The 24,323-nt window shown below is 37.9% G+C and overlaps 1 protein-coding gene across 3 annotated transcripts in view; it reads left to right on the forward strand.

Annotated features, from left to right (window-relative positions):
• LOC122073884 (chaperone protein dnaJ 1, mitochondrial) overlaps positions 1-24,323 on the forward strand; it is a 33,072-nt gene that overhangs the window by 4,785 nt on the left and 3,964 nt on the right. For all 3 annotated transcript variants that reach the window (XM_042638567.1, XM_042638565.1, XM_042638566.1), the window contains exons 9-15: positions 7-94; positions 10,568-10,632; positions 10,801-10,863; positions 10,946-11,018; positions 16,627-16,718; positions 19,397-19,468; positions 23,798-23,854. In XM_042638567.1, the coding sequence (XP_042494501.1) occupies positions 7-94; positions 10,568-10,632; positions 10,801-10,863; positions 10,946-11,018; positions 16,627-16,718; positions 19,397-19,468; positions 23,798-23,854 (510 nt within the window). The remainder of the gene's footprint in view (positions 1-6; positions 95-10,567; positions 10,633-10,800; positions 10,864-10,945; positions 11,019-16,626; positions 16,719-19,396; positions 19,469-23,797; positions 23,855-24,323) is intronic.

A 24,323-nucleotide genomic window follows, 5' to 3' on the forward strand; every position in this document is an offset into this window, starting at 1 on the left:
TTATAGGTGGAGCTGTCTCTCTCTTTCTCTGAAGCATCTAAAGGCTGCACAAAACATCTGTCTTTTGATGCTCATGTTCCTTGTGATTCCTGCAGTGAGTAAAAGCTAATTCCAGCTTATATTTGTAATTGGGGAATTGCACCAAAAGAATCCTTTTTATTTATTTATTTTTTATTTTGACTAATAATGCATGTTAATAATCCCATTATTTTCATTATCTCTCTGTTGTTAAGTTGACGAGTTTGCGAAGTGGGGTTCTTGGGGCTGAGTTTCAAGGGGTTGAAGGTGTTTGTCATGTTTGAACTGGGGGGTGTCCCCCTCCGCATTTTCCTATCCTTCTTTTTCTTTCTTAGTTCTAATAAATTTCTTCTTTTTCTGCCAAAAAAAAAAAACCTTTTTCTTGTTTTTCTTTTTTTTTTTGGGGGGGGGGGGGGGGAGGGGGGGAATAAAAGCTCTGGTTGCTTTTATTGTCACTGTTTTTGGTTGGCATTTGTGTTCTGATAGAACAATGAGTTCCCATCAATTGTAGAAGGGAAGGGAAAGCATTATAACTAACTGGGGGGAAAAAACTGAAGCCTTGTTTGGGTATGTTTCTTGATGCTGCAATGCCTGTACTATCCTGGAATCATGAGCAATGAGAAACTTTTACACTTAGCATAACCACACCCATGACTGCTTCCCAACTTTGATCTAATGACCTTTGATATGCCCCTGATTATACAAAGCCAAAAAATCATTTCATTGGTATTAATATTTCCATGGTTTTCTTTCTCTTAAAAATTTTCATTGATACAATCGTCCATTTGTTGACTCTCCTCTGTTTGAGATGGTTCGTCTCCATTTGAATAATTTCTATCGATTTTAGGAGCTGCTTGTATAGCCCGTTGGGTTGTTTTTTCTCTCTTTCAGGGGTATGATGAATTTCCATGAATAATCTATGGTTGGATATAGAGGGTGAACCTTGGCGCAACAGTAAGGTTGTTCCATTGCGACCTAGTGGTCGCGGGTTTGAGTTGGGGAACAGCCTCTCTGTAAAGCGGAGATAATGCTGTGTACATTATGACTTTCCCCATATCCCGCAGTGGAGGGAGCCTCATGCACTGGGTACACCATATATATATATATTTTTTAAAATATTCTAAGGTTGGATACATCTTGAACCCATATCTTTCCTTTAAGCTGATGAAATTTTTGTGTAAAGTTTGAATCAAGATGGTATATTTAGACCAAATAATTGAGGAATGGAAATTCACTGTCGTCTTTGTGAGATCTTCAATAGTGTACCGAGGGTGTCTTTAGAGTATACTGAAAATAATCAAGGCAGTTTATTCAGTTGATAGAATTTTTTGGCGGGCTCAATAAAGGGAAGATGCCACTTTCTTTTCCTTCAAGTAAAGATAGTCATTATGTTTTTTACTGCAAGTTGCTAATGCTAGGGTCATGTTTATGTTCCATTCTACCACTAGATTGACAATTGTTTGGGGGTGGGTTAGGTGTTATAGTGTTACTGATGCAGATCAGATGATGGAGATCTGCTTGTGGTGGGAAAGAAGAGAATAAGTAGAGCGCACAACTTGCTTTTAAAAAACAAACAACTCTATTCTACAATTCCAAATCATGGATGAGGTCCAACCTCTTATATGTATTTATAACACAAAGATGTAAAATAGAAGTCTAACTAACCTAAGCGTCCTTGATGGCGTCCAACCCAAAAACCCGAGCTTTAGGGTGGAGAGGCCCTTCCCTAGGTCATAAGCCGAACTGCTTACACTACCCTGTTAAAGGCTACTCACGATTGGGGGAGTGTCCCTATCATGATGGAGTTGCGAGTCTAAGTTTTTTTGTTAGAATATATTTAGTTTCCATATTGGTTTATAACTTGAGTTGTACTCCGAGTAGGAGTTCTATTTAGACTATTTTATAACTAAAGATTGTCTGTTCACGATAGATACAAGTTGTGCCTATCGTGGTTCTCAATACATTCTCTCTCTCTCTCTCTCTCTCTTCTCTTGTTGGTACTGACCGATCCTTGGTATTGTCACATTCCCGATGTGGGACTAAACTTCCCTCCCATTCATGGCCATGGAGCGCACTCATTGCATCAATTCCCCTTAGTCTTGGGCCATGGCCCCCCACATTGCCAGTGCACGGACATCCCGCTCTAATACCATTGATAGTGTCCAACAAAGCCAGGGCTTCACGGTAGAGAGGCCTTTCTCAAGGTTATAAGACCAACTGCCATATACTACACGACCGATGTGGGACAAAACTCCCTACCCACTGGATCGCACTCATTGCATCATTCCTACTTGATTCAAACAATTAAATAACAAAAGAAACAACAATTTAAATGGATAAAGAACTTCCTTTTGTAGACTCTTTAGAAAGAGTCCTAAGCAAAGTCGGAACTAACCTTATCTCCTCCGAACTAAGTCCCACAAATAGGATAAACTTTATCCTATAAGATAACTTCCTAACTAATAGCTAATGAACCCCATTACAAATACTAAGTATGTAATTAAAATTCTAAATTTCGTGTACCTCCTTTGGACCTAAAATTTGGGTCTTATTAATTGAGCATATTTACACATAATAACATTTAAAACAAAAGCCAATAATTATATGCTATCAAAACTGACAAAAAGTAAAGGATCAAACAACATCCAATGGTGGTGATCATGCTCTTGCTTTACTCTCCCTCTATTAGAAAAACTTGCCCTCAAGTTTTGTATAATGGGAGGGTCTTTCAATGCATGATCAACCTCCATCCTTGGCCCCATGAAATCATTGATCAGATCACAATCACAATGCACGAAATTTGCAGTAAGGAATCTTTTGAAGTCGCAATGTGGAAGCACAACTTCGACTTGTTCAATCAAAAGATCAACCCGTTTATGCTCCTCCATGGGTGGTTCTTCAATGATAATTGGAGCCACTTCGTCTTCCATCAATGGTGGCATGTCTTCTTGCTCTTCCACCCATTGTTTAATGATTAAGATTAGTTTGGCGAAGGAAGATTCCATAGGATCGGATTTGACCAATATATGGTTTCCTAAATTCCTTGCATTACCATCTAGTCTCTTCAAGATTCACTTTAACCTTTCGCAAGTTCTCTTACATGGTTTGAAGTTGTTGGTGGACATTAAACAAGATCCTAGGATCCATGGTATTTATGGTCAAGTTTAGCTTTGCTACCAATTTGATGCAAATAAGATGATTGAGGATTTGCTCGTGGTGGGAAAGAAGAGAATAAAAAGAGAAAAGAGAGAAGGAAGGAAAGAGAAATCATGGGGGAGAGAAAGGAGAGCACACAACTCGCTTTTCGAAAACAAACAACTCTATTCCATATTTTCAAATCGTGGGTAAGGTCTAGCCTCTTACATGTATTTATAAAACAAACAAAAGACATAAAATGGAATTCTAGCCAATCTAAGCTTCATACTTGACTCGAACAATTACTTAATAGAAGAAATAACAACTTAAATAGGTAAAGAAATCCTTCCATGCATAGACTCTTTAAAAAGAGTCCCAAGCTAACTCAAAACTAACCTTATCTCCTCCAAACTAGATCCCACAAATAGGATAAACTTTGTTTAACAAATGACTTCCTAAGTAGTAGCTAATGGTCCCCACTACTAATACTAACAACCTAACTAAAATACTAACTTCATTTACCCTTTTTGGACCTAAAATTTGGGCCTTATAATTGAGCCCATGACAAGTAAAAACACTTAACTGGCCAAAATTAAAAGATTAAACAACATCCATTGGTAGTGATCATGCTTTTGCATGAGTTATAGGATGGGTGGTTCAGCTAGTTCGTGGTAATGTCTGATCAGATCATATGCTTCTGGAAAATTCCAAACTATGTTACATATCACACAGGATTGTAAAGGATAGAAGTGTTTTTCTAGAGTGAGGATAACCACACGTGTTAATGGTTCTAGATGCAGATTGGAAAGAAGAGTGGAGATTAGTTGCCAAGGTATTTTGGGGGAGTCCTCTTGTGATCTTGTGCTTGTGTGTTAAGTGTTGATTTGGGCAGTTAATTTTACATTCGCATTCTGCATGGTCAATAGATAGAATGGTGGGACAAACAAGCGAAATCTGGCTGACACGTGGCAGGGCTGTGGTTATAGAGGAATAGTGCAAAAGCATGGATCGTGAGATGGATTTCAATTGTGCTGTGATAAAATGGTGGGTAATTTTAAGATTGGAAATAAATGAGGGTAAGTTCTATTTATCTTCGGCCAAGTTTTATTTATCTTCCGCCATTGGCGGAAGAGGGCATTGATTTAGGATTATATATTTCAAGAGAAAAAAATTGCCACGACGCCAGTGTTCAGATCCCTGTGCATGTTCTCTCATATCCCACCTGTGACCCCAAACTCTCTCTCCTCATTTAAATCCACCCACTACTGGATGATCTGATTTCCCACCAGCGGAAGAAGGCATTGATTTAGGATTATATATTTCAAGAGAAAAAAATTACCACGACGCCAGTGTTCAGATCCCTGTGCATGTTCTCTCATATCCCACCTGTGACCCCAAACTCTCTCTCCTCATTTAAATCCACCCACTACTGGATGATCTGATTTCCCACCCCTCATTGGTGGGAAACTGCAGTTTGGTGTCGTAGCAATCTCTCTCCCTTATTCAACATCGAAAGCATAGAGTCCTTTTTTCCTTTATATAAAGACTCTTCAAAGCTCTTTGTTGACTCTAATACTTTGTTTAAATTGAATTTATATTATTATTATTCTATTTCGGGTAAAAGTTCTCGTGGACAGCTTGTTCATTATGGATCTAAGGTCGGTCCACCTATTTGTACCATCTATTTCTTTCTTTAATACATTTCATTTTTCCACTGAATTTTCAAAGCTTTGTTGCCACTTGGTCGACTCTGTTTGTTGAAGCTTGACAATTGAGCCAGGGGACCTTAGGGTTTTTTTGTCCACAAAATTTCAGCCCCATCTGACCTAGCTCGTGGCCATATATATATCTGATACCATTTACAACCAGGATCTCAGTCGATCAGAATTTAGGCAGCGAGAGAAGCTATCAGGCTAAGGAGCTGTCTTTTCTTAGACTGCAATTTAGCCAATTCAGTGATTTCTCATTTATGAAGTTCCTTAGCGTAGTTGCTAGGATATACAGTGATGAGATAGAGACAAAGTCAATATAATCAAAAGAAATATTAATCAAATTTTCTAATAAAACAAGTTCTTTTAATTTTCTAATAGCAAACATAATACATGAAATCAAAAGTAAAGAAGACAAACTTACATGAGAAACTTCAATTTACAGAGTTGAACACGAACACTTGTAGAAGGTTACAAACCCGAAGAATGTTTACAGAATACTCACAAAACTCACAAACAAAACACACACAAAACACAAAACACTCACAAAACTTACAAACTTATCTATATCTCTATTTCTTTTCTATTTCGTGGTGTCCTCAAAGAATGAAGAGATCTCCTTTTATAGATGGCGGACACCAAAGTGCAACAAATTATGGTTGAGGGATGCTGATGGGCCTTGATGGAGATGGTGTCGAATGGGCATCCAACCAACCGAGTATGACAACTGAACAACCTCAAGATAAGGTGTTCTTTTCTGAAAGAGAGTACACCTAATAAGGTGTGGGGTTTATGTCAGAAACTGATAAGCTTCGGCCGAAAGTTATTTTGTCCGTAGTCCAGGTGTGTGACTAAAATTAAGCCCACGAAAAGATTCTCTAGAAGAAAAGATTCTCTGGCATTCCACGTGGGAGGACCCACTGTTTTTCAGAAGAGTCTTAGTGAGGTGAATTATTAAAGTGTCCACCCGTGACACTCACTATAATTCGCTTATAGTGCTGCGTGACGCATGCCAAGACGTCAGTCTGACTAGAGTGGCACTAGGTGTGGATGCTTGACACCTGACAAGAATCAGAATAGCGTGTTTGATTAGCATGACACTGGGTTATGGTGCAATGAGACCTCTTGAACCCTCCCGGGTTTTTTTTTTTTTGATAGGACAAGGGGCCTCAATATTCAGGCCGTTGAGCGCATTGACTACCATCATCCGAAGGAGGAAGTGGAGGAAGAGGAAGAAGATGAGGATAGTGTAGGGTCGTCGGATTGAAGATTAAACCCGATAGCCATGAGAATGCGCTCTTGGATTTGCTTATCAGATAAATATGGAAGACGACGCCAAGTACCTTGAAACATATTATAAAAAGGCGTCTGGGCTGCCGTTGAAGAAGAAGGTGCAAGGGGCAGATCGGCACCAATGCCTCGTTTAGGCACAAAGTGGGAACTAGTTAATGGTGAAATGTCAAATTTATCCCACCATTTGACAGATAGATGTCGCTCCAAATGAGGAACATAGTTCCATTATTCAAATTCACCAGTAGTCATTTGATACTTCCACTGAAGGATCTAGGGTACTTTGTTTAAGATAAAAAATTGAACGAAGAGAGCCCGAGAATCCAGAGGTTGATTGAAGTCTTTAAACTTGGTAACGGACTGCTGAAGAGCTGTAGGAAGGAACTCAACTGGAGGTGGTCCCTAAGTGAAGAACCATTGGAGAAACCAATTCGGCACGCCTAATAAGGTGGGTTGAAGTCGAAACTTCACGAACCAGGAATGAGTCTCATGATCGTTCTGATATAAGAAGATCATATCCCATGCTTTAATATAATCAGCATAATCATAAGACCTGAGTTTAAGGCCGGTGACATCATGAAATTCGCGTTTGAACGAAGGTGAAGATCCCCATTCACGATCACGAATGATGTTGGTTATAATGAGCTTGGAATAAGCTCGAACATGTGCTGATCTATAATGGTGCTGAATTTGAGCGTTTTGAGTTTCTTCAATGATTCTTTCATAGAAAAAACGAGTTTTATCGCCAGTGGATGGATGAAAGTGATCACGGAGGTCAATAGTGGCAATTTCGGAAGGAGTGTGGCGAAGATGGATGGATTCGATGGGAATGACTGGGATAAAGTTTGTTGCTATGAAAGGAGAGTTATTGACAGCCTTTAAGGTTGAGGCAGGTGATGGAGACTTGGAAGAGATAGGAGAAGGATGTTCTTGAAGTTGCCTGGAGGATGTTGATGCAATATCTTTATTTGGAGAGACAGGGATGACAACCTTCTGTTTAGGAGCCCTGTAAAAATTCTCAAGTTAAAAAGTCAGGTAAACAGTTAGTATTTCCTTTAATAAATTCAATACTAAAATAAAAAACAGAGAGGAGTGACTGCCATCGAGCAAAGATTTGTTTCGAGGTAAGATTGTTGACATCTTTCTCAAGGACATCTTTAGCTGCTTTACAGTCGACTCGTACAAAAAAATGTTGATTAAGAAGATCACTCTCAAATTTGGTTATACACAAAACAAGTGCAAGAATCTCCTTTTTTTTATTGTTGAGTAATGTTGTTGAGTGGGATTCCAAGCAGCAGAAGTGAAACGTACTAGAACTTCGTTTGGAAGATTAGGACATCTTTGCTTCAAGATACCACCATATCCAAATTCGGATGCATCGGTCTCAACAATTTTGAAACAATTTGGTCGTGCTAAGCTTAAGCACGGGAGTTTTAGCTTTAAGCTTGATTTTGCGAACAAAGTTAGTATGTACATCTGTCCATGGTTCAGGCTGTTGTTTAAGCCTATTAAACAAAGGTTTGGCGTCCTTTGCTAAGTCTTTATATAACTCACCAATATAATTTAGGCTACCAAGAAACCTTTGGAGTTGAGTCTTGTCTATTATTTCATCAGGAAATTTATCTGCAAACTAAATAGCTCGTTCTATGGGAATGATTGATCCAAAAGAGATGTAATGTTCCAAGAATCGAACTTTAGTTTGAAATAAACCTTGGTAGAAACAACAAGTCCTGCTTGACGAATAACAGAAAAGAAAAGATTTAAGTGTTTTCAGTGTTGAGAAATGTCCTGAGAATATATAAGGACATTATCAATATACACAATTATAAACTGTGAATATTGATTAAAAATTTTATTCATAATGTTTTGAAATTCAGATGGGGCATTTTTAAGTCCAAAAGGCATAACATTCCATTCATATTGGCCGAATGGGACAATTAAAGTTGTCTTATACCTATTGTTCTTTGCTATCTGAATTTGCCAGTATCCGGACTTCATATCAAACTTGGAAAATACGCTGGAGGCGTATAATCTATTGAGAAGATCCCTCTTATTAGGGATAGGATACCGAATCCATTTAAGAACCTTATTTAAAGGTTTGTAGTTTATGATAAGTCTGGGTGCACTTCTTTCAATTTCGGTATTATTATTGACATAAAATGCAGTGCAACTCCGGAGAGACTTACTTGGTCTAATAAGACCTTTAGCAAGGAGTTCAGAGATTTCCTTCTGACAAGTTTCCCTTAAATTATCAGGCATTTGAGTTGCCCGAGCTTTAGTGGGAATCTGGTTTTCGGAAAAGGTGTCTTCATATGGAAGAGTAACAATATGAGTTTTCCTAAACCAGAATGCCGTCAGAATGTCTGAACAGACATCTTTTTCAAGTTGAGTTTGGAAGTTTTTAACTCGAACTTGAAAAGTAGGGTCATCAATTTTTTGTTGTATGTTCTTTTGTTGGATTTCAGATGATAAAGAGTATATGAACTTTTCTTTGGACTAAACTTGAGCCTGGATTTCATTCACCGTATGAACCTTGGGAGGGTTGATAAAATGAAAGGTGATAAGGTGATTTTGAATCACCGAGTGAAGACCGACTGTGTCAATTTATAATGGATACAGCTGGGATAGAAATGGAGTGCCAAGAAGTACAAATTGGGAGAGTCCCTTTACCATTATAAATGGAGTCTTCAGGCAGTGTCCATTATTACAGATAAAAGCAGAAGGGATTTTATACTCAACCTGCATTCTATATCCGTCAGCAGTAACCAACTTTTGAGTGGTTTTCTCAAAGTATTTAGAAGGTACAAGTCCTTAATTAATTACAATTTATATCTACGCCTGAATCAATTAAGGCGATAGTCTTTAGGCTAAACTCATGATTAACTATGATGTCAATCATCACATGCCATCGATGAGTTTGAACCTGTTGGATAGTTAAGATTTGAGCGTCATAAGAAGAAACTGCAGCAGGAGTCACAGAGGTACTAGCTACGATATTTGAGTTGTTAGTAGATCCTTGAAGGAGGCTTCTTCGTCAGAGTCTTGCTCAATTAATCTGTTTTCTTGATAAAGTTCAAGAATCTAAATTCTTTGTTTAAGATCTCGAACTTTAGTTTTAACTTCATTGAGGTCCTTACGAAGTTCCTGAATAGTAGGTTCTCGGGCGTGAGAAGTAGCTTTAACCCGATTAATTATAGTTTTAAAACTGTAATCTTGAACCGTAGGCTTATTAGGAACCAAGCTAGGCCTAGTATTATCCTTAACTAAGGTGATATACTCATGTAAGAGTTGAGCCTTAGTTGTAGGATCAGTGACTTGGTCAATGGTCTTTAAAAGAAATGATTCTATGGATGAGAGAACCATCAAACCATTTTCTTTTAGCATAGCCTGGTAAGGATCACAACTACAATGGGGAGTCTGAGATTTAGACTCAGAAGAATCACTATCGAATTCAAATTGAGCAATTTCTTGATCTGAGTTAGACTCGGAGTCTAGCTTAGGGTCAGAGGAGCTGTATAGCAAGACCTTTTCAAGATTTTGCTTCTAAGGGTCATCAATTTCTAAAGCATTGATTCTAGCTTTAGTTCGATAGTTATTCTTATAATGTCCTACTTTTCCACATTTATAACAAATAGGGGGTTTAGTAGGAAAAGTGTTTTGAGGACGAGATTTTGAAAAGCGTTTCTTAAAGAAGCGCTTAGGTTTAGCTTTATAGTGTTTGGCCTGGTATTTATGCTTGGAAAAATTAGAGAGTTTCCTATGGGTTTTCTTGGAGCCTGGAAGACGAACCTTTTCAAATCCAAATTGTTCACAGAAATCTCCAATTTCTCTGAATCCAGCTTGTCTCTCTTTAGACAGTTGTTTTTTGAGTTTTAGGTATGTGCAGAGGTGAAGACCTTCATTGCATATTTCAGCAGCTAATTCCTCGTAGGTGTATTGCTCGAAGGGAATAGTGCCATTATGCTTTGCTTTAAGTCTATACCTTATATATATATATATATATATATATTTTTGGGGGGGCCATTATTAGATGCCGTCTATGTTGTCAAGGCATTGTCTAGGTGGCAAAGCTTTTTCAGAAGGCCCAGGTGACCAGTCGTTCTTCTTGTTTAGGCCCTTTAGGGTGCATAGATCCAAATTACTCGAAATGGAAGGGAAGAAAGGGTGGACATGGGTGAGAAAAAGGGAGGGAAACAGGGGAAATGATGGGAAAATCTGGAAAATAGGGAAGAAGAAGAAAGCAACAGCACCTTCACAATGTGATAGTTCATTTTCAGAATGTGGTTACTTCATGCTTTGATCCTGCTCCTGCTCGTGCTCATATTGGCCTTATACATTTGTTTTCATGACAGCAGTAGTTTCTTGCATTCAAAAATAATGATTTTTTTCATGTTTTTGTGTATCTTGGGATGCAGATGGACGCGGCCATCCAATTAATGCCAAGGCAGAAGTATGCCCAACATGTAGAGGCATTGGGAGGGTAAGTGCTTTAGATATCTTCAGGGGCAATATGAGTGAGTTAATCCTTCTATAAGTTTTGATTTGTGTACAGATATTTTTTTTCCACCATGAATCACCACAAAAAGTGATAATTTTTATTACTTTGAATAGTTGATTGCTCTTATAATATTTGCCAAATTTTATTCAGGTTACAATTCCTCCATTCACATCAACCTGTAGTACTTGCAAAGGATTTGGACGAATCATTAAGGTATCTCAGGACTAAATAACTTCTTGCTAATTGATTTCTTGATGGTAAAAATGTATCTTTAATGATTATCTATTCAGTGCAGGAATATTGTATTACATGCAGAGGTTCAGGTATGGTTGAAGGTGTCAAGGAGGTTAAAGTTACAATTCCAGCAGGTTATTTTTTCACCACTCATCTCTATGCAGATATGGCATTAACCTGGTGGAATGACTTTGTTTTGCACTAGGTTCCTGAATCCTTGCTTTGTTGATTGATTGTTCTGTACCATGCAAGGAGGTTTAAAGTTACAATGCCAGTAGGTTATTTTTTCAACACTCATCTCTATGCGCATATGGCATTAACCTGGTGGAATAACTTTGTTTTGCACAAGGTTCCTGAATCCTTGTTTGTTGATTGATTGTTCTGTACCATGCAAGGAGGTTAAATTTGCAATTCCAGTAGGTTATTTTTTCAACACTCATCTCTATGCAGATATGGCATTAACCTGGTGGAATAACTTTGTTTTGCACAAGGTTCCTGAATCCTTGTTTGTTGATTGATTGTTCTGTACCATGCTGCTAAAATATACATGACAGTTCTCAACCTGACTGATGCCCAAAAACCCTGTTGGGTTCGCTATGGGCCCACCCAAATGCCAAATACTCAACTTATAAGGAAGGAGTGGCAAGTCTAATTTATCACAAGTTTTTAAAGAGGAATGTAAACTTGTAATACACCAGAATTTGAAAGGGCTATTGGGTAGCTCAATTGGGAAGGATAAAGGTGGGAATTGTATTATTAACTAGGGGTAGACTTGGACGAGAGGATAAAAAGAAAGGGATTAGCATTATTGGAAAGACAGAATTAAGGTCTTAAAGACAAAGAATCGATCATTTCCTACCTTCGGTGAACAGTAAAGCAACGATGTGAGAACTTAGTTGGAGGTTTGAGAACTTAGTCATGAGGGATCCGATTGAGCCAAAATTTCAGGAGGGTAGTCCTGACTTCCAACCCTCTGAACCTTTACTGGAGATCACCCAAAGGATGAACTAATGAGAGACTATGAGAAACTGAATTCACATCTAGCGGAAGGGGAGAGAGAGAGACACGTTAACTTGTTTCAGTTCGAAACTCCTCGGTGAAAGCAGTGTTCTCGATGGGACTGTGCAGGTTAGGTTGCCCCAAGGCATTGATCTAAAACCCCAAATTTAAAGCCGAAAGAACAGATACAGGTGAGATCAAACCTCAACAATGAAGGGCCGTTAGGTTGCCAGAAAACAAGATGGGTTAAGCAATTCTGCGGAACTGAAATAAAAAGGAATAGTATGGAGAAAAAAATGAGGAAGAGAAAGAAAGAAAGAGAAATATCTCGCAGGGAAGGAGGGGTGACGTAGATCAAACCTTGAAGAAGAAGAGTAAAACAAGAGTCAGAAACACTGTTCATGTGAACAGTACACGATTACTGTTCACGTGACTCCATTTTTGGGTCAATATCTTCTATTTTAGTTTCCTATTTAGTTTACTTTAGTTGGTTTCTATTTTCTTAGAGAGCAAGTTAGTTTCCTATTTTGTTGGTCAGAGAAGTTTCTATTTTGTAACTTAGGTTATTTTCCTTTTTGTAATTAGTTGGTTGTTTCTAATTTCATTAAGCTTGGTTAGCAAGTTAGACACAAATTATAAGGTCTTATTTCAGTCCATTAGTTTCCTTTTTTGTTATTTGTTTGTGTCCAAGTTTTGTAAGGCTATTTAGAGCACATTTATCATAATGAAAAGGAGATTGAAGTTCATGAAAATTGAGTGTTTACTCATGGTTGAGATAACTATTACCGTGAGGGGTGAGATGCCCATTCACTGTACTTTTCCCCCCTTCTCAACCCCTCCATCAAATTCCTTTTCTTCTTTTGTTTTGTTTTGTTTTGTTTTTTCCTTTATTTTTGAGTGCTATAAGATCATTATTAGACTTACAAACACATCAGCAAGACTGAAGACCAGAAGGCAGCCTTGCAGCCAGAATCGAGCCAAACCTGTTGGGGTTTTGATACTATTCAAGCCCTCCTATCTTCCAGTTAGGATATCTGCTTTAGCCCCTTTTTTTGAGGGTTCTTCAGGTGCATCTAGAGGGGAGCTCGACCAGAGTTTGGAGGCCATTCAACGCCTGTAGCTGCTGGTACTGCAGAACTCCACAAAGTTTCTATTCCTCGAGCATAACTTCTCAACCAGCCATCAGTTGAGGCTCATCTTTTGAGGGATACATATACATCATACGAGGGATATTCACTCCAAATATTCACTCCTGAGGATCATCCATAGCCAGGAATCCTAGTTTCAGAAGAGTGGTAAAAAAATTCCTAATTCATGTCGACAACATATCTCTTAGTTCAACAATAGGAATTGGCTCATCTTTTGAGGGCTTGTTGATCCATCTAGGACCTTCATCTACTCTTTCAGCTCCATCTAAGCTACAGTTTGTGAGATCTCATATTTCTTCCTATTCAGCCAGATTTTTCAGATCCTGGCTAGGATTAGGTCCTTTGTGATTCTAGTCTTACGTTAAGGGGGAGAGGGAGGAGAGGGGAGGAGAGAGAGGAGATATCACACAAGCATTGGCCACGCAAGCTTCACTGAAAACAAACTCATATTTTATTCTCAAATCTGCACAATGAATTGGGTTACAAATATATTAATAAAACAAAATTGAAAGTTTTCTAATTGTGGTCTCATGCTGAATTAGAAGTAAAATCTAACCCTATCTTCTGATTATCTAACTCAGTATAAATCTATAATAGAATCGAACTCTAAAACTAAAAATGGAATGGAACTCTAGCCCAACTAAAAGATTACAAGAGAAATCCAAATAAGTAAATAAATGAACTACTAATACCTTGCTAGACCCAAATCCCAATTCAGGCCCCGTTCTCGGTCAGAACTCTCAAACAGGTTCAGCCGGTCCTAAAAACTGCTCCTGCATCACTGACCCACCATAACCCACTCTATCTGTGCTTGACTAGTAAATAGTATTGGCTTTTGTTGGGTTTTCCCTGCTACTGAATAGGCTTGTGCTTGAACATGGGTCCCGGACCAGACATCTGATGCATGCCAAGGCTCCAAATCTGTTCGATTGGCTTGATCAGTTCCAAATCTTGAACTCTAATGGATTGTATGGGCTTTCTGTTGTAATGTGCTAGATCTATAAGCCCCTGTGATGGTGTAGTCAGTTCTGTACGGGATTCTGTTCTAGTTTCTATTTTCAGTCTTAGTAGTTTCCATGAGTTTCTATTTTTAAGCAAGCTGAGAATCTTGTTCTAGAAACTCTGGAAGCTCTAGAAAGTTTCTATTTTCAGATTCCTTGGTTTCAAGTTTTACGACTTGTGTTTAGAAATAGATAGGAAGTAATTAGTCTATGAATAAATAGTCTGATATGCTATGTAATGCAATAGGCTTGAGATGAATGAATTAGAATTGTAGAGTTGCTGAGGAGGCAATTTCAGTAGGTGTTTTGTGGTAATTTTGCTTCTTTTTTATTGGCTTGGTGTGAAGTATGGCTTGTCCAGTTGGAGCAATCAACTAAAAGAAATCTCATATGTAAATGTTGGGTTTCCTCCGACCTATAAGCTATGAAAGGAAGAACCTCTTGCAGAACTTGTTTTGACTTTCTGTGTGTCGGTCGATTAAGCTTTCGATTTTGTTGGTGTTCAGTGGACCAATCTAATCTTTGAATCGCTCGTTACAACGCTATTTTGCTAACTTAACTTCAAAGAATCACGTTCGAAACCATGATATGGTATCAAAGCAGGAGCTCTCTTAGGGTTTTGGTCGCTGCTATCAAGAAGAAAAACACCATCGATCCTACAGAATTCATTCTCCGCATGTGTTGACTTTGTTAGAAAAGAAAGTAGGTTTCAGGGGTTCCTTGATTAGTAAACCTCCAGTGCTGATAAGGTTGGGACCGTGATCGTCCATCTCCGGTTTGCCAGCCGATAAGATCTCCCTCCCTCTCCCCTTCCTTGGAGGTTAGCATCTAAGAAACTAGAGAAGCAATTCTAGACAACCATGATTCGATAGGGGATACCCTTCATAGAGACTAGATTGAGCTATCCCGCTTTGTCTAGAAGATTTGATTGATATGGAATAGAAAGAATTCAAAGAAATAGATGAAATGCCAGCTCTTCAATGGCATAGAGAAATAGATAGGAGTTGGTCCAGAGTTTGACGATACCAGCAGAAACTTGCGTCTTGTTGGCCGTGATAGAGGCATTCAAGGAGTAGGGAATCGTAGATCAAAGATGCAAGGGTGCTGATAGATCAACTTAGAAACCTATTACTAAGACGCATTAGCATGCTATGTCAGAGTTTTGGTTTTCTTGTTGCATTAGCATGCTTTGACGCTGGAACTCGCTTATAGGTTGTGCTTGCCTGACACATAATTGGGTTCGGATAGGAAGAAAATGAAAAGATAAATGAAAAAGAGCAGCCTTATTGGCTGAATTAGAAAAGATAAGGATAAAGAAGCAGAAGAAGAAAAATTACTAACTCCAATGGTCATGGTCTGGTTGATTAATCGGTTTGCTGTTGCTTTTATCTTCTGTTCTGATTTATTTCTGCAATAAATAGGTCAGTTTGATAACCTTTTTTGTTGCCTGCGACTACTCTGTTTTGATATCTATTTTCGGTTCTCTTCTCCTTCCCATCTCTCTCTCAAATCTGTCCCTGTTTCACTTCATGTCTTTTCCTCTAATCCTGATAAGTACCATGCTGAAGTCCATTATTCGTCCCCTCTACCATTCTCTGGTACTTCCCAAACCAGAACTCCTGCTCGGTTTTGTTTCTCCAATTTTAGCCACCACCAGCACTTCTATTATAATTAAAATGGTTTAATACAGGTCAAACTTAAGAATATATAATTTTTACTTAATTTTCTACGAGAAGTTTTTCTATTTCAAGCAAATATATCTGCCACTTGGCAGTTTGGATTAAACAGAAACTTTGTCAACGGTTAAATCCAAGTTCCCCTGGTCACGTATCAAATTTCAGCAGAAATGGAGTTTGGGTTAGTGGAAAAATAAAGCTTTGAAAACCCCGCGAAGAAATGAATTTTCTTACAAAAGAAATTGAGGGCCGAAAATGCAAGGGTATAGGCAACTATATAGGAGGGTATATGATTGAATCTGAGTTTGAAATTGGACATGTGGCTGATCTAGACCATGTCCTAGATATATCCACATTATCAAAATTGCCACATCACCCTTCCATGTGGCTAAACTTGGTGCCTATCTCGAGATGCCCTTTGGACTAGTAGGTCTAGAAAAGCTTAATGAGCTGGTGTTGGGTAGGCCTCAGGTTTGTGGCGAGTGTGTTGCCTATGCCTGCTTAGCTCAACCAGCCCGAAGCCTCCCAATTTCCACCCTAAAATACATGATGTTAAATTGCTAATGCTGTTTATTATTGCAGTTTAGTTTAAGGTCCTCAATGTAACTCTTCTTTGTATGAAAAAAAATGTATAAAAAATTTCAGCTTAAGAAATAAGAAGGCTATTTTGGGCACAAATTATGCAGTGTACATCTTATGTTGAATCTAGGGACCTCTTTTTGTGATTTATCTATAGTTTAATCATACTTGTCAAAGTGCAAAGATTGGAGTATATTGTGTATATATTGGTAAGAAGATTGGAATATATTTATTTACTACTAAATTTTAAGTAGGAACCAAATATATGCTTATGATAGGTAAGTTTGAGCGAAAATTTCGATATTCTTAATTTCTTTTCGTTTTTCTTATATGGTGTAGGTGTGGACTCTGGTGATACAATTCGTGTGCCAAAGGCTGGGAATAGTGGAGGACGGGGAGTTCAACCTGGAACTCTTTATATAAAATTAAAGGTGCAACTTCTACTCTTAATTTGATTAGAAGTGTATTCATGTGTAGGATTTTATTTTTACCTTGTTTTTCTTATAATCTACAGTAGAATCTTTACTTTGAATTTATTCTTCTGAAAAAAGGGTGTACCCAGTGCACAAGGCTTCCGCATCTGCGAGGCCCGGGGGGCAAGAACTACATAGCCTTACCCCAAGAATGTCGAGAGGCTGTTTCGACACGTTTTTTTTTGGGGTCAGTCACCTTGTCGGATAAACAACAACATGTTATCTATCCAATTTTGCTATGGGGGGTAACAAGAAGTTCAAGCGTCCTAATTAAGTTGGGATAGTTGACCAATATTAAGCAATTGATGAACTACCTATGAAATTTCATGCTGGAAAGGGACCAGAATTAGATCTTGGGAAACTAGGTGGTTGGAAGTGGGGAACTAGTCTTGACTCTTGAGTCACTGTTTTTATTTTGGTTTTCATTGTTGGGTGATTTCAAGTTTTTAAAATACAATAGGCTAAGGGGATCTGATGCAGATTCATCACTGAAATTAGCTTGTTTTATTAGGAATAAGCCTCGGTTTGGGTTGTATGCATGTTGGGCCTTTGGTCCATAGTCCACTTTAATGGGCCTAAACCATTGGTAGTAAGTTTGCATATGGGATTTCCCTTATTAGGTAGTCTATTTCTGTAGCTATTAGTTAGTGGAATCCACATCAGCATAGGCTATCTAAGTTTGGTTATGGGATCTCCCATTCCAACTAAAATTTATCTTTATTTAATTCCACATCAAACTTAAGTCATAGGCATGTTCGGACTTAAAGTTTGACTATGTTTTGAGTTAGTTTCCTTCTTTATTTCAGTTTCCTAATATTTTAGGACACCTTATTAGTTGAGGAATTGGCTTAGGCCTATCTTTTTTAGTGTCTAAGTCTAATTTTGCTCATAAACTTGCAGGATTTCTACATTGTCCTGAATCTGTCACTAAGCACATTTTCATTTTGTTTTTGTCTGTTTAGTTTTCTATATCTCATCTGATTTGAGACAGCACGTGCATTCATATTTAAATTTTGATATATGTACTCACTATATACGGACTTCTACTCATTATAGACTTTAACTAAAATGTCTTTCATTAGTGATGAGGGGTAGAGATGAAATGTTTATTGTTTAATATGAATGAGGTAAACAAGTAAGATGTGTTGATGCAGAATCGAGGCTGAACTGGGTTGATCCGTCAGGCAATCTCGACCGAGACGAGTTGGGTCCGATTAGATTTTTGAAATCAGTATGATATTTTAGGAGTTACTTTATTTAGGAAGTATTGAGTTATTTAATTTGGGAAGATATGTAATCTTTTATTTTTGGGTAGTTCTTAGTCAATTAGGGAGTTACCAATTTAAATTTTATTTTGTTTCTAATTTCATTAGTTAGAATTTAGGAAGCAAATTAGAAGTTGCTATTTCAGTCTTAGATTTTTAATAGGCAAGTTTTAATCTGAGTTTATTATATAAAGGCATATAACCTAAGTATGAGATAGAGATTGAAGAAAATATGAATTGAAGATTTGTCAAAGCCTGCGGGCGTGTGTGAGTAATTCCCTTTCTCCCCCCCTTCTTAGTGCGACTCTGAGACCCATCTCAGGGAATTCTTCCCTACCCCTACCGGCCCTCCATCAATTGGTATCATGAATCAGGTACGGAGATGACAACGGAAAGTGAGAAAATCATGGATCAGGTAATGACGGGCATCAATGCAATGCCAGTGGTTCACTATCATGAATTTGTTCTTCCCCATGATTTTCCAAACTTGACTGCACCTCCAAATCTTCACCTCATGGATTTCGTTCGTGATGCGGACGACGAGCAATTCACCCCTGTGCGTGAGTTCTTATTGTTATCATTCTTTAAAACTCGTGGACGAGTTTTTCTTAGCATACAACTCGTGAACGAGTTTTTCTTAACATCGGGGGAGTTGATGCAGAATCGAGGCTGAACTTGGTTGACCCGTCGGGCAATCTTGACCGAGACAAGTCGGGTCCGATTAGATTTTTGAAATCAGTAGGATATCTTAGGAGTTACTTTATTTAGGAAGTATTGACTTATTTAATTTGGGAAGATAGGTAATCTTTTATTTTTGGGTAGTTCTTAGTCAATTAGGGAGTTACCAATTTAAATTTTATTTTGTTTCTAATTTCATTAGTTAGAATTTAGGAAGCAAATTAGAAGTTGCTATTTCAGTGTTAGAGTTTTATTAGGCAAGTTTTGATTTGAGTTTAATATATAAAGGTATGTAACCTAAGTATTAGCTAGAGATTGAAGAAAATATGAATTGAGGATTTGTGAAGCCTACGGGCGTGTGTGAGTGATTCCCTTTCTCCCCCCTTCTTAGTGCGACTTCTCCTTCTCCCCTACAACTCTGAGACCCATCTCAGGGAATTCTTCCCTACCCCTACCGGCCCTCCATCATGTGCTTTGTGTAGAAACTCTCCTTTGGAAGAGAGGTAGTCTGGTAAGTTGCATTTCAGCAGCATATCAGTTTTCTCTTTCTTGTTCATTTTATGAAGATTTGAACTAGTAGTAGAGATTGATTTTGCATCTGTTATTCTATCTCTTTTCAAATGCTTCGAGTGTTTTACTTTAAGGCTGTGATGCTCTGTCTTTTATGTAGCTGTAATGCATCTTGCCTTACAGGTTGATAAAGATAATCTTTTCCTTCGAGATGGTGCTGATATTTATGTGGATACTCATATTAGCTTTACACAGGTGAGAACTGATTCCTTTTGTTGTCAACTGGAAAGTTTTCCTAATTATGGTTTGAGAAGTATTATTTTGTCTACATTTTTCATTACGCCCTCTGAAATTGATCAACCCTCGTTTTCATCTTTCAATTTTTAGTCATTACTATTACTAGTAGCTAAAATCCTATTTTTTGCCAATATTCTATCTTTTGATAATTCTTGTACCACCTAATGTGCTTTTTAGCCGTATAGCTGGTCACCAATGTTCAAAGTTTTGGTCGAAACCTGGCTTTGAGGCCCAAATGGCCAAATTAGGTCCCAAAACTTTTACGAGCCTTATTTTAGGCCCTCCAAACCTAGTGGAACCCTTGGATTGTAAAAAAACACACTCAAAATGGTAGTTTGGCTTCTGATTCTAGATTGGAAGTGTATGTTATATGCTATTGTAAATTTATTTTAACAAAAAAAAAAAAAAAAGGATATTCTGTCATTTTAAAATCCAAACATTGAAATAAATTTATTTTTGGACAGTAAAAAATCGACTCCCTGAGTCTATAGATCGGCCAACGATGGCTACCATATATAAAATTGAGCTCCAACCATTAAGTATTAACTAAGGTTTTAAGTATAGGTAAAGTACCATATTGTATCAGGCTATCAGCTGATACGTATCAATATTGGTGGGTATTGATACGGTGCTTATTTTTTCAGAAAACATGTATATCGACCGGTATGGGTTGATACAGTCTGATTCGGGACCAATACAGTCCAATAGAGGAAAGATCAGAGTTCTAAGTATCGGTATCAGATCTGCCGGATCGGGTACCAATACATGGCTGATCTTGGATTGGGTATCGGTCTTGGAACAGGGGTAAAATTGTAATGAAAGCCTATTATTTTTATATGAAAAGTAGGGGTAAAAGTAAACTGACCAATCTGGATTGGTATCGTATTGGTATCGGAAGAAATCGATACCAATCCAATACCCGAGAACAAAATTCGTGGGTAAGTTACACTTAATACGTCTCCTTTATAAACCTGCAAAATAGAAACCGTGAGTGAGATACGAAACTGAGAGCAACCGAAAGCCTTAGAAACTTGTTTTTCTTTTCGATACGAGTTGTGGAGGAAATCATCTAACATAAAAACTACCCTAATATTCACCATTTCAACAAGTCGGTATTTATTGTGCTCAAATCATAGATCAAAACAAATTTGGGAGAAATGTGGTAAAGTTATAGATATCCTTTTTTTGGTGCTCAAATTCCCCCCCCCCTTTTTTTTGGTTATGCATCGCCGGGGTCGGCACATATTGCAAGGCATTTTTTCTGACCCCATTAAGTTGGGATTAAGGCTGAGATTGTTGTTATTTGGGAGAAATGTGGTAAAGTTGTAGATCTCCTTTTTTTGGTGCTCAAATATCCCCCCCCCCCTTTTTTTGGTTATGCATCACTAGATTAGGTAAAAATGACTCGAATTCTCGCATTATATATATATATATATATACACACACACATATTGCAAGGTGTTTTAGCCGACCCCATTAAGTTGGGATTAAGGCTGAGATTGTTGTTGTATATAAGGCGTTTTATGCTTTTAAACAATATTTTATATGTATAATAAGCACATCCAAGAATTTCTTGACTATTTCCATGAGTATCTTTAGCATATCTTGCATTTCTCTGATATTGTCTCTTAAAATCACCCCTCTAATACAATACTTGATACCAATACTTAAATCCTTGGTAATAACCTTACTTTTTTCTAAAATTTGTTGCAAGAAAACAAATTTGTTCCATAAAATTTAAATAATAGTTTAAAAACCGAAATTTACCTTGAAGTCATAAATCAGCCTATGTTATGTAATATATAAAAATTGAAGGCCAACCACCAAGTATTTATCCTATTTTTTGCAATACTTCATTTTTGAGAAAAATGATTATACCTTCAACTTTGAAACTTGCAAAAAAGTTTCACAAGTACATAAAATTGTCCTTGTATATGTGTTCCAGTATTGCCCAACACCTTATTCCACAAAGATATGGGAGTGATTTGGCCAAAAACCACAAAAATTGAGGTTTTCTACTAAGTTTCACTCTTTGGAGTAAAAAATGTCTAAACTAATTTTGACCCATTTTGATCAAAACCAAGCATTTTAAAATTTATACAAAGGGTTTGTATTGTTTCAGCCGAAATGATACCGAAATCCAAAACATGGTCGAAATTTTTCCGGAACTGCGTAAGTTTGACCGAAACTTGGTGAGACCCAAGTATCGCACTCGGTTTTGTTTCAACATTTGTTGTCACCGAATAATTTCAAAAATTTTGAACATTGGTAGTTATATGGTTAGTGATAAAAATTTCATGTTTCCTCCCTCAAATAGATGTTATTAACTTTGATCTCATGTCTAATGTTGTGGGCATCCTGATTGTTTGTGGATGATCACTGCCCTCAAGTAACCTAGATAGGTCTAGGATTATGGATTAATCTGCAATCGGGGAGATATGGCCATAGTAAGCTATCCAAGGACATGAGTTGGAAAATTGACTAGTGTTTGGGTCTTCCATTGTGGTTTATCTTCAAGTGGTAGATTTTTGGGATCTTGTCACTGAGAGATTGGCTTATCGAAGAAGTAGTAGATTAGGTGGAAGGTTCACCTTAAAGTACCTTACCTTTGCCAAATTTCCAGTTTACCATTTATCAGTCCTGTAAGATATTAGTTGTGAGTCTTGTGCCTACGGGGATAAGAGGAGAAGGAACTTCCTACAGAAATGTGGTTGAAAGAAAAAGGGGGGGGGGTCATTTAATTTATTGGGATATGGTTTGCAAGCCAAAGAAAGAGCTTCTCTGCAAGGCAGGGGTTAAGACTACATTATGACCTCAGGGCCTAGAGCCCACAGTGGCAGGAGCGTCGTGCACCGGGTACGGTTTTTTTTTTTGCAAGCCAAAGAAAGAAGCGATTTGGGGTTAGGAACAGGAACATAAGAAATATTCTTCACCAAAAAGAGAGAGTAGAGAAATACAGCCTAATGATTTCTTGAACCAGAAATGATATGAAACAAAGTCAGACCGGAGAAGGAAGATCAGCAGCGTCTAATAGTTTCACAAATAATGTAGCCCTGGAACACTTCTCTCTAACATGTCAATGGCTTAGTCAACTTTCAATCAGACTACTACATAGAACAGTTTAATCTCTCTCCACCCCCCCACCCCAAAAAAAAAAAGAAAAAAATTCAATACAATAAACAGGATTAGTGATTCTCCACCTCGTTTGTCTGTTTGTTTGTTCGTTCGTCTGTTTTTTTTTTTTTTGGGGGGGGGTTGGGGGGGATGGGGTTAAAGTATATCTATGGATAACCCTAAATGAATGCTTTTCAATAAAGGAGACTGAAAATTTACAGTGGTACAAGAGAATCAGGAGCTTGTATTATATATTAACATCTTTCCCATCGTATACACTTAGACTGGGCAAGGTAACTGCAAAAATCTAGCCAAAACTTAAGCAAGGGCGAAGGAGTGATGGTGTAGAAATCATTCCTTTATAATCCTTGTTTGGATTCTGTTAATTGTTTTTTGTCATACTTCCTTTCAGCTTCTTTTGAAATTTCAATGATTTTTGCTCTTGGCAATTAAGTGAATAGCATTATATGCATCTAGTTCAACCACTAAATTTGGCTTGACCGATCTATAAGGTACGTCATGTAGATAGCCGGTACCTTATTATGGTCTGTCCTTATAAGCCTGTGGCTGATTTGTAGTGGTGCATCAGGTTGACAACATTATTCATAACCCACCAATCTTTTTGCATGGATCCTTGCGCTCTTCCTTACTTGGAATCTCCATGTAGCGGACCCATTAAGTTGGGATAAGGTTTTGGATGTTGTTGTTTGTTTCAACCACTAAATTTGATTCAATAAATGAGAGAAAGATCCCTAGCCTGTTTACAGGTACAAGGTTTCTCTGGTTTATTAAAGTGCCTCTTCCTACCCAGTCTAAAATAAATTAGTAACAACTATGTGCTCAGAGAAGGTCCCAGCAAGTGATTATGCTTCGTGTTGTGATCTTTCTCCAATCCACTGTGAGCTTAGTAGAAAACTGAGGAGGTTGTTTGTTCCCACATTCTTATACGATTCATTTCCTGTATTTGCATGATTTCATTTGCTAGCTACCTGTTATGGGCACTCTGATTTAGAGTTCACAGATTAATTGTTGTTATTATAGCTATTTCATTTGTCCTTTTCTTTCCTCAGCTTTATGTGCATGGACATGGACTTGATTTGGATTTTTTCTTTATGGTTGAAAATTTCTTGAATTTACCATGTTAAATGGTCAATGCTTTTTTTTTTTTTACAGGCTATTATTGGTGGTATGGTTGATGTGCCGACCTTGTCTGGAAAGCTTCAAATAAAAGTATAGGTTTCCTTGTCCTTTTTTCATCTGTTTCATTACCCTGTTCTTTCCCTTGCATCTTTCTTTTACAGACAACTGATTCGCATAGTTGGATCTTTTTCTGTGTAATTAATTCACATGATCTTTGACTGTTGGCTTTGCTAATTGCCACAAAGTGACATGTCACTGTCATTTGCAAGGCAGAGTAGCCTTCTAAAATCCTTCTCCCTACGTAATATTACACTAAGGTATACTGCAAAAATTATAAAGGGTAAAGGCTGGGCACCCTGGGTGTCTGTCTCTCCCCCCCCCCCCCCCCCAGTGAAAAGATCCCCTGCCCTCCCTTTTCCCCCCTTCCCATGTGTCTGCTGCCCACTAGCTTTCTTGGAGCGGGCAGTGTGCCTATCCGGCTATCCCTTTACCAATTACAAAATAAAACAAAAATATCTACATATATATCTCCCACCTGGCCACCCCCCCCCCCCCCCCC

The sequence above is a fragment of the Macadamia integrifolia genome, chromosome 3 (assembly GCF_013358625.1).
Source record: "Macadamia integrifolia cultivar HAES 741 chromosome 3, SCU_Mint_v3, whole genome shotgun sequence".
NCBI classification, from domain to species: domain Eukaryota; kingdom Viridiplantae; phylum Streptophyta; class Magnoliopsida; order Proteales; family Proteaceae; genus Macadamia; species Macadamia integrifolia.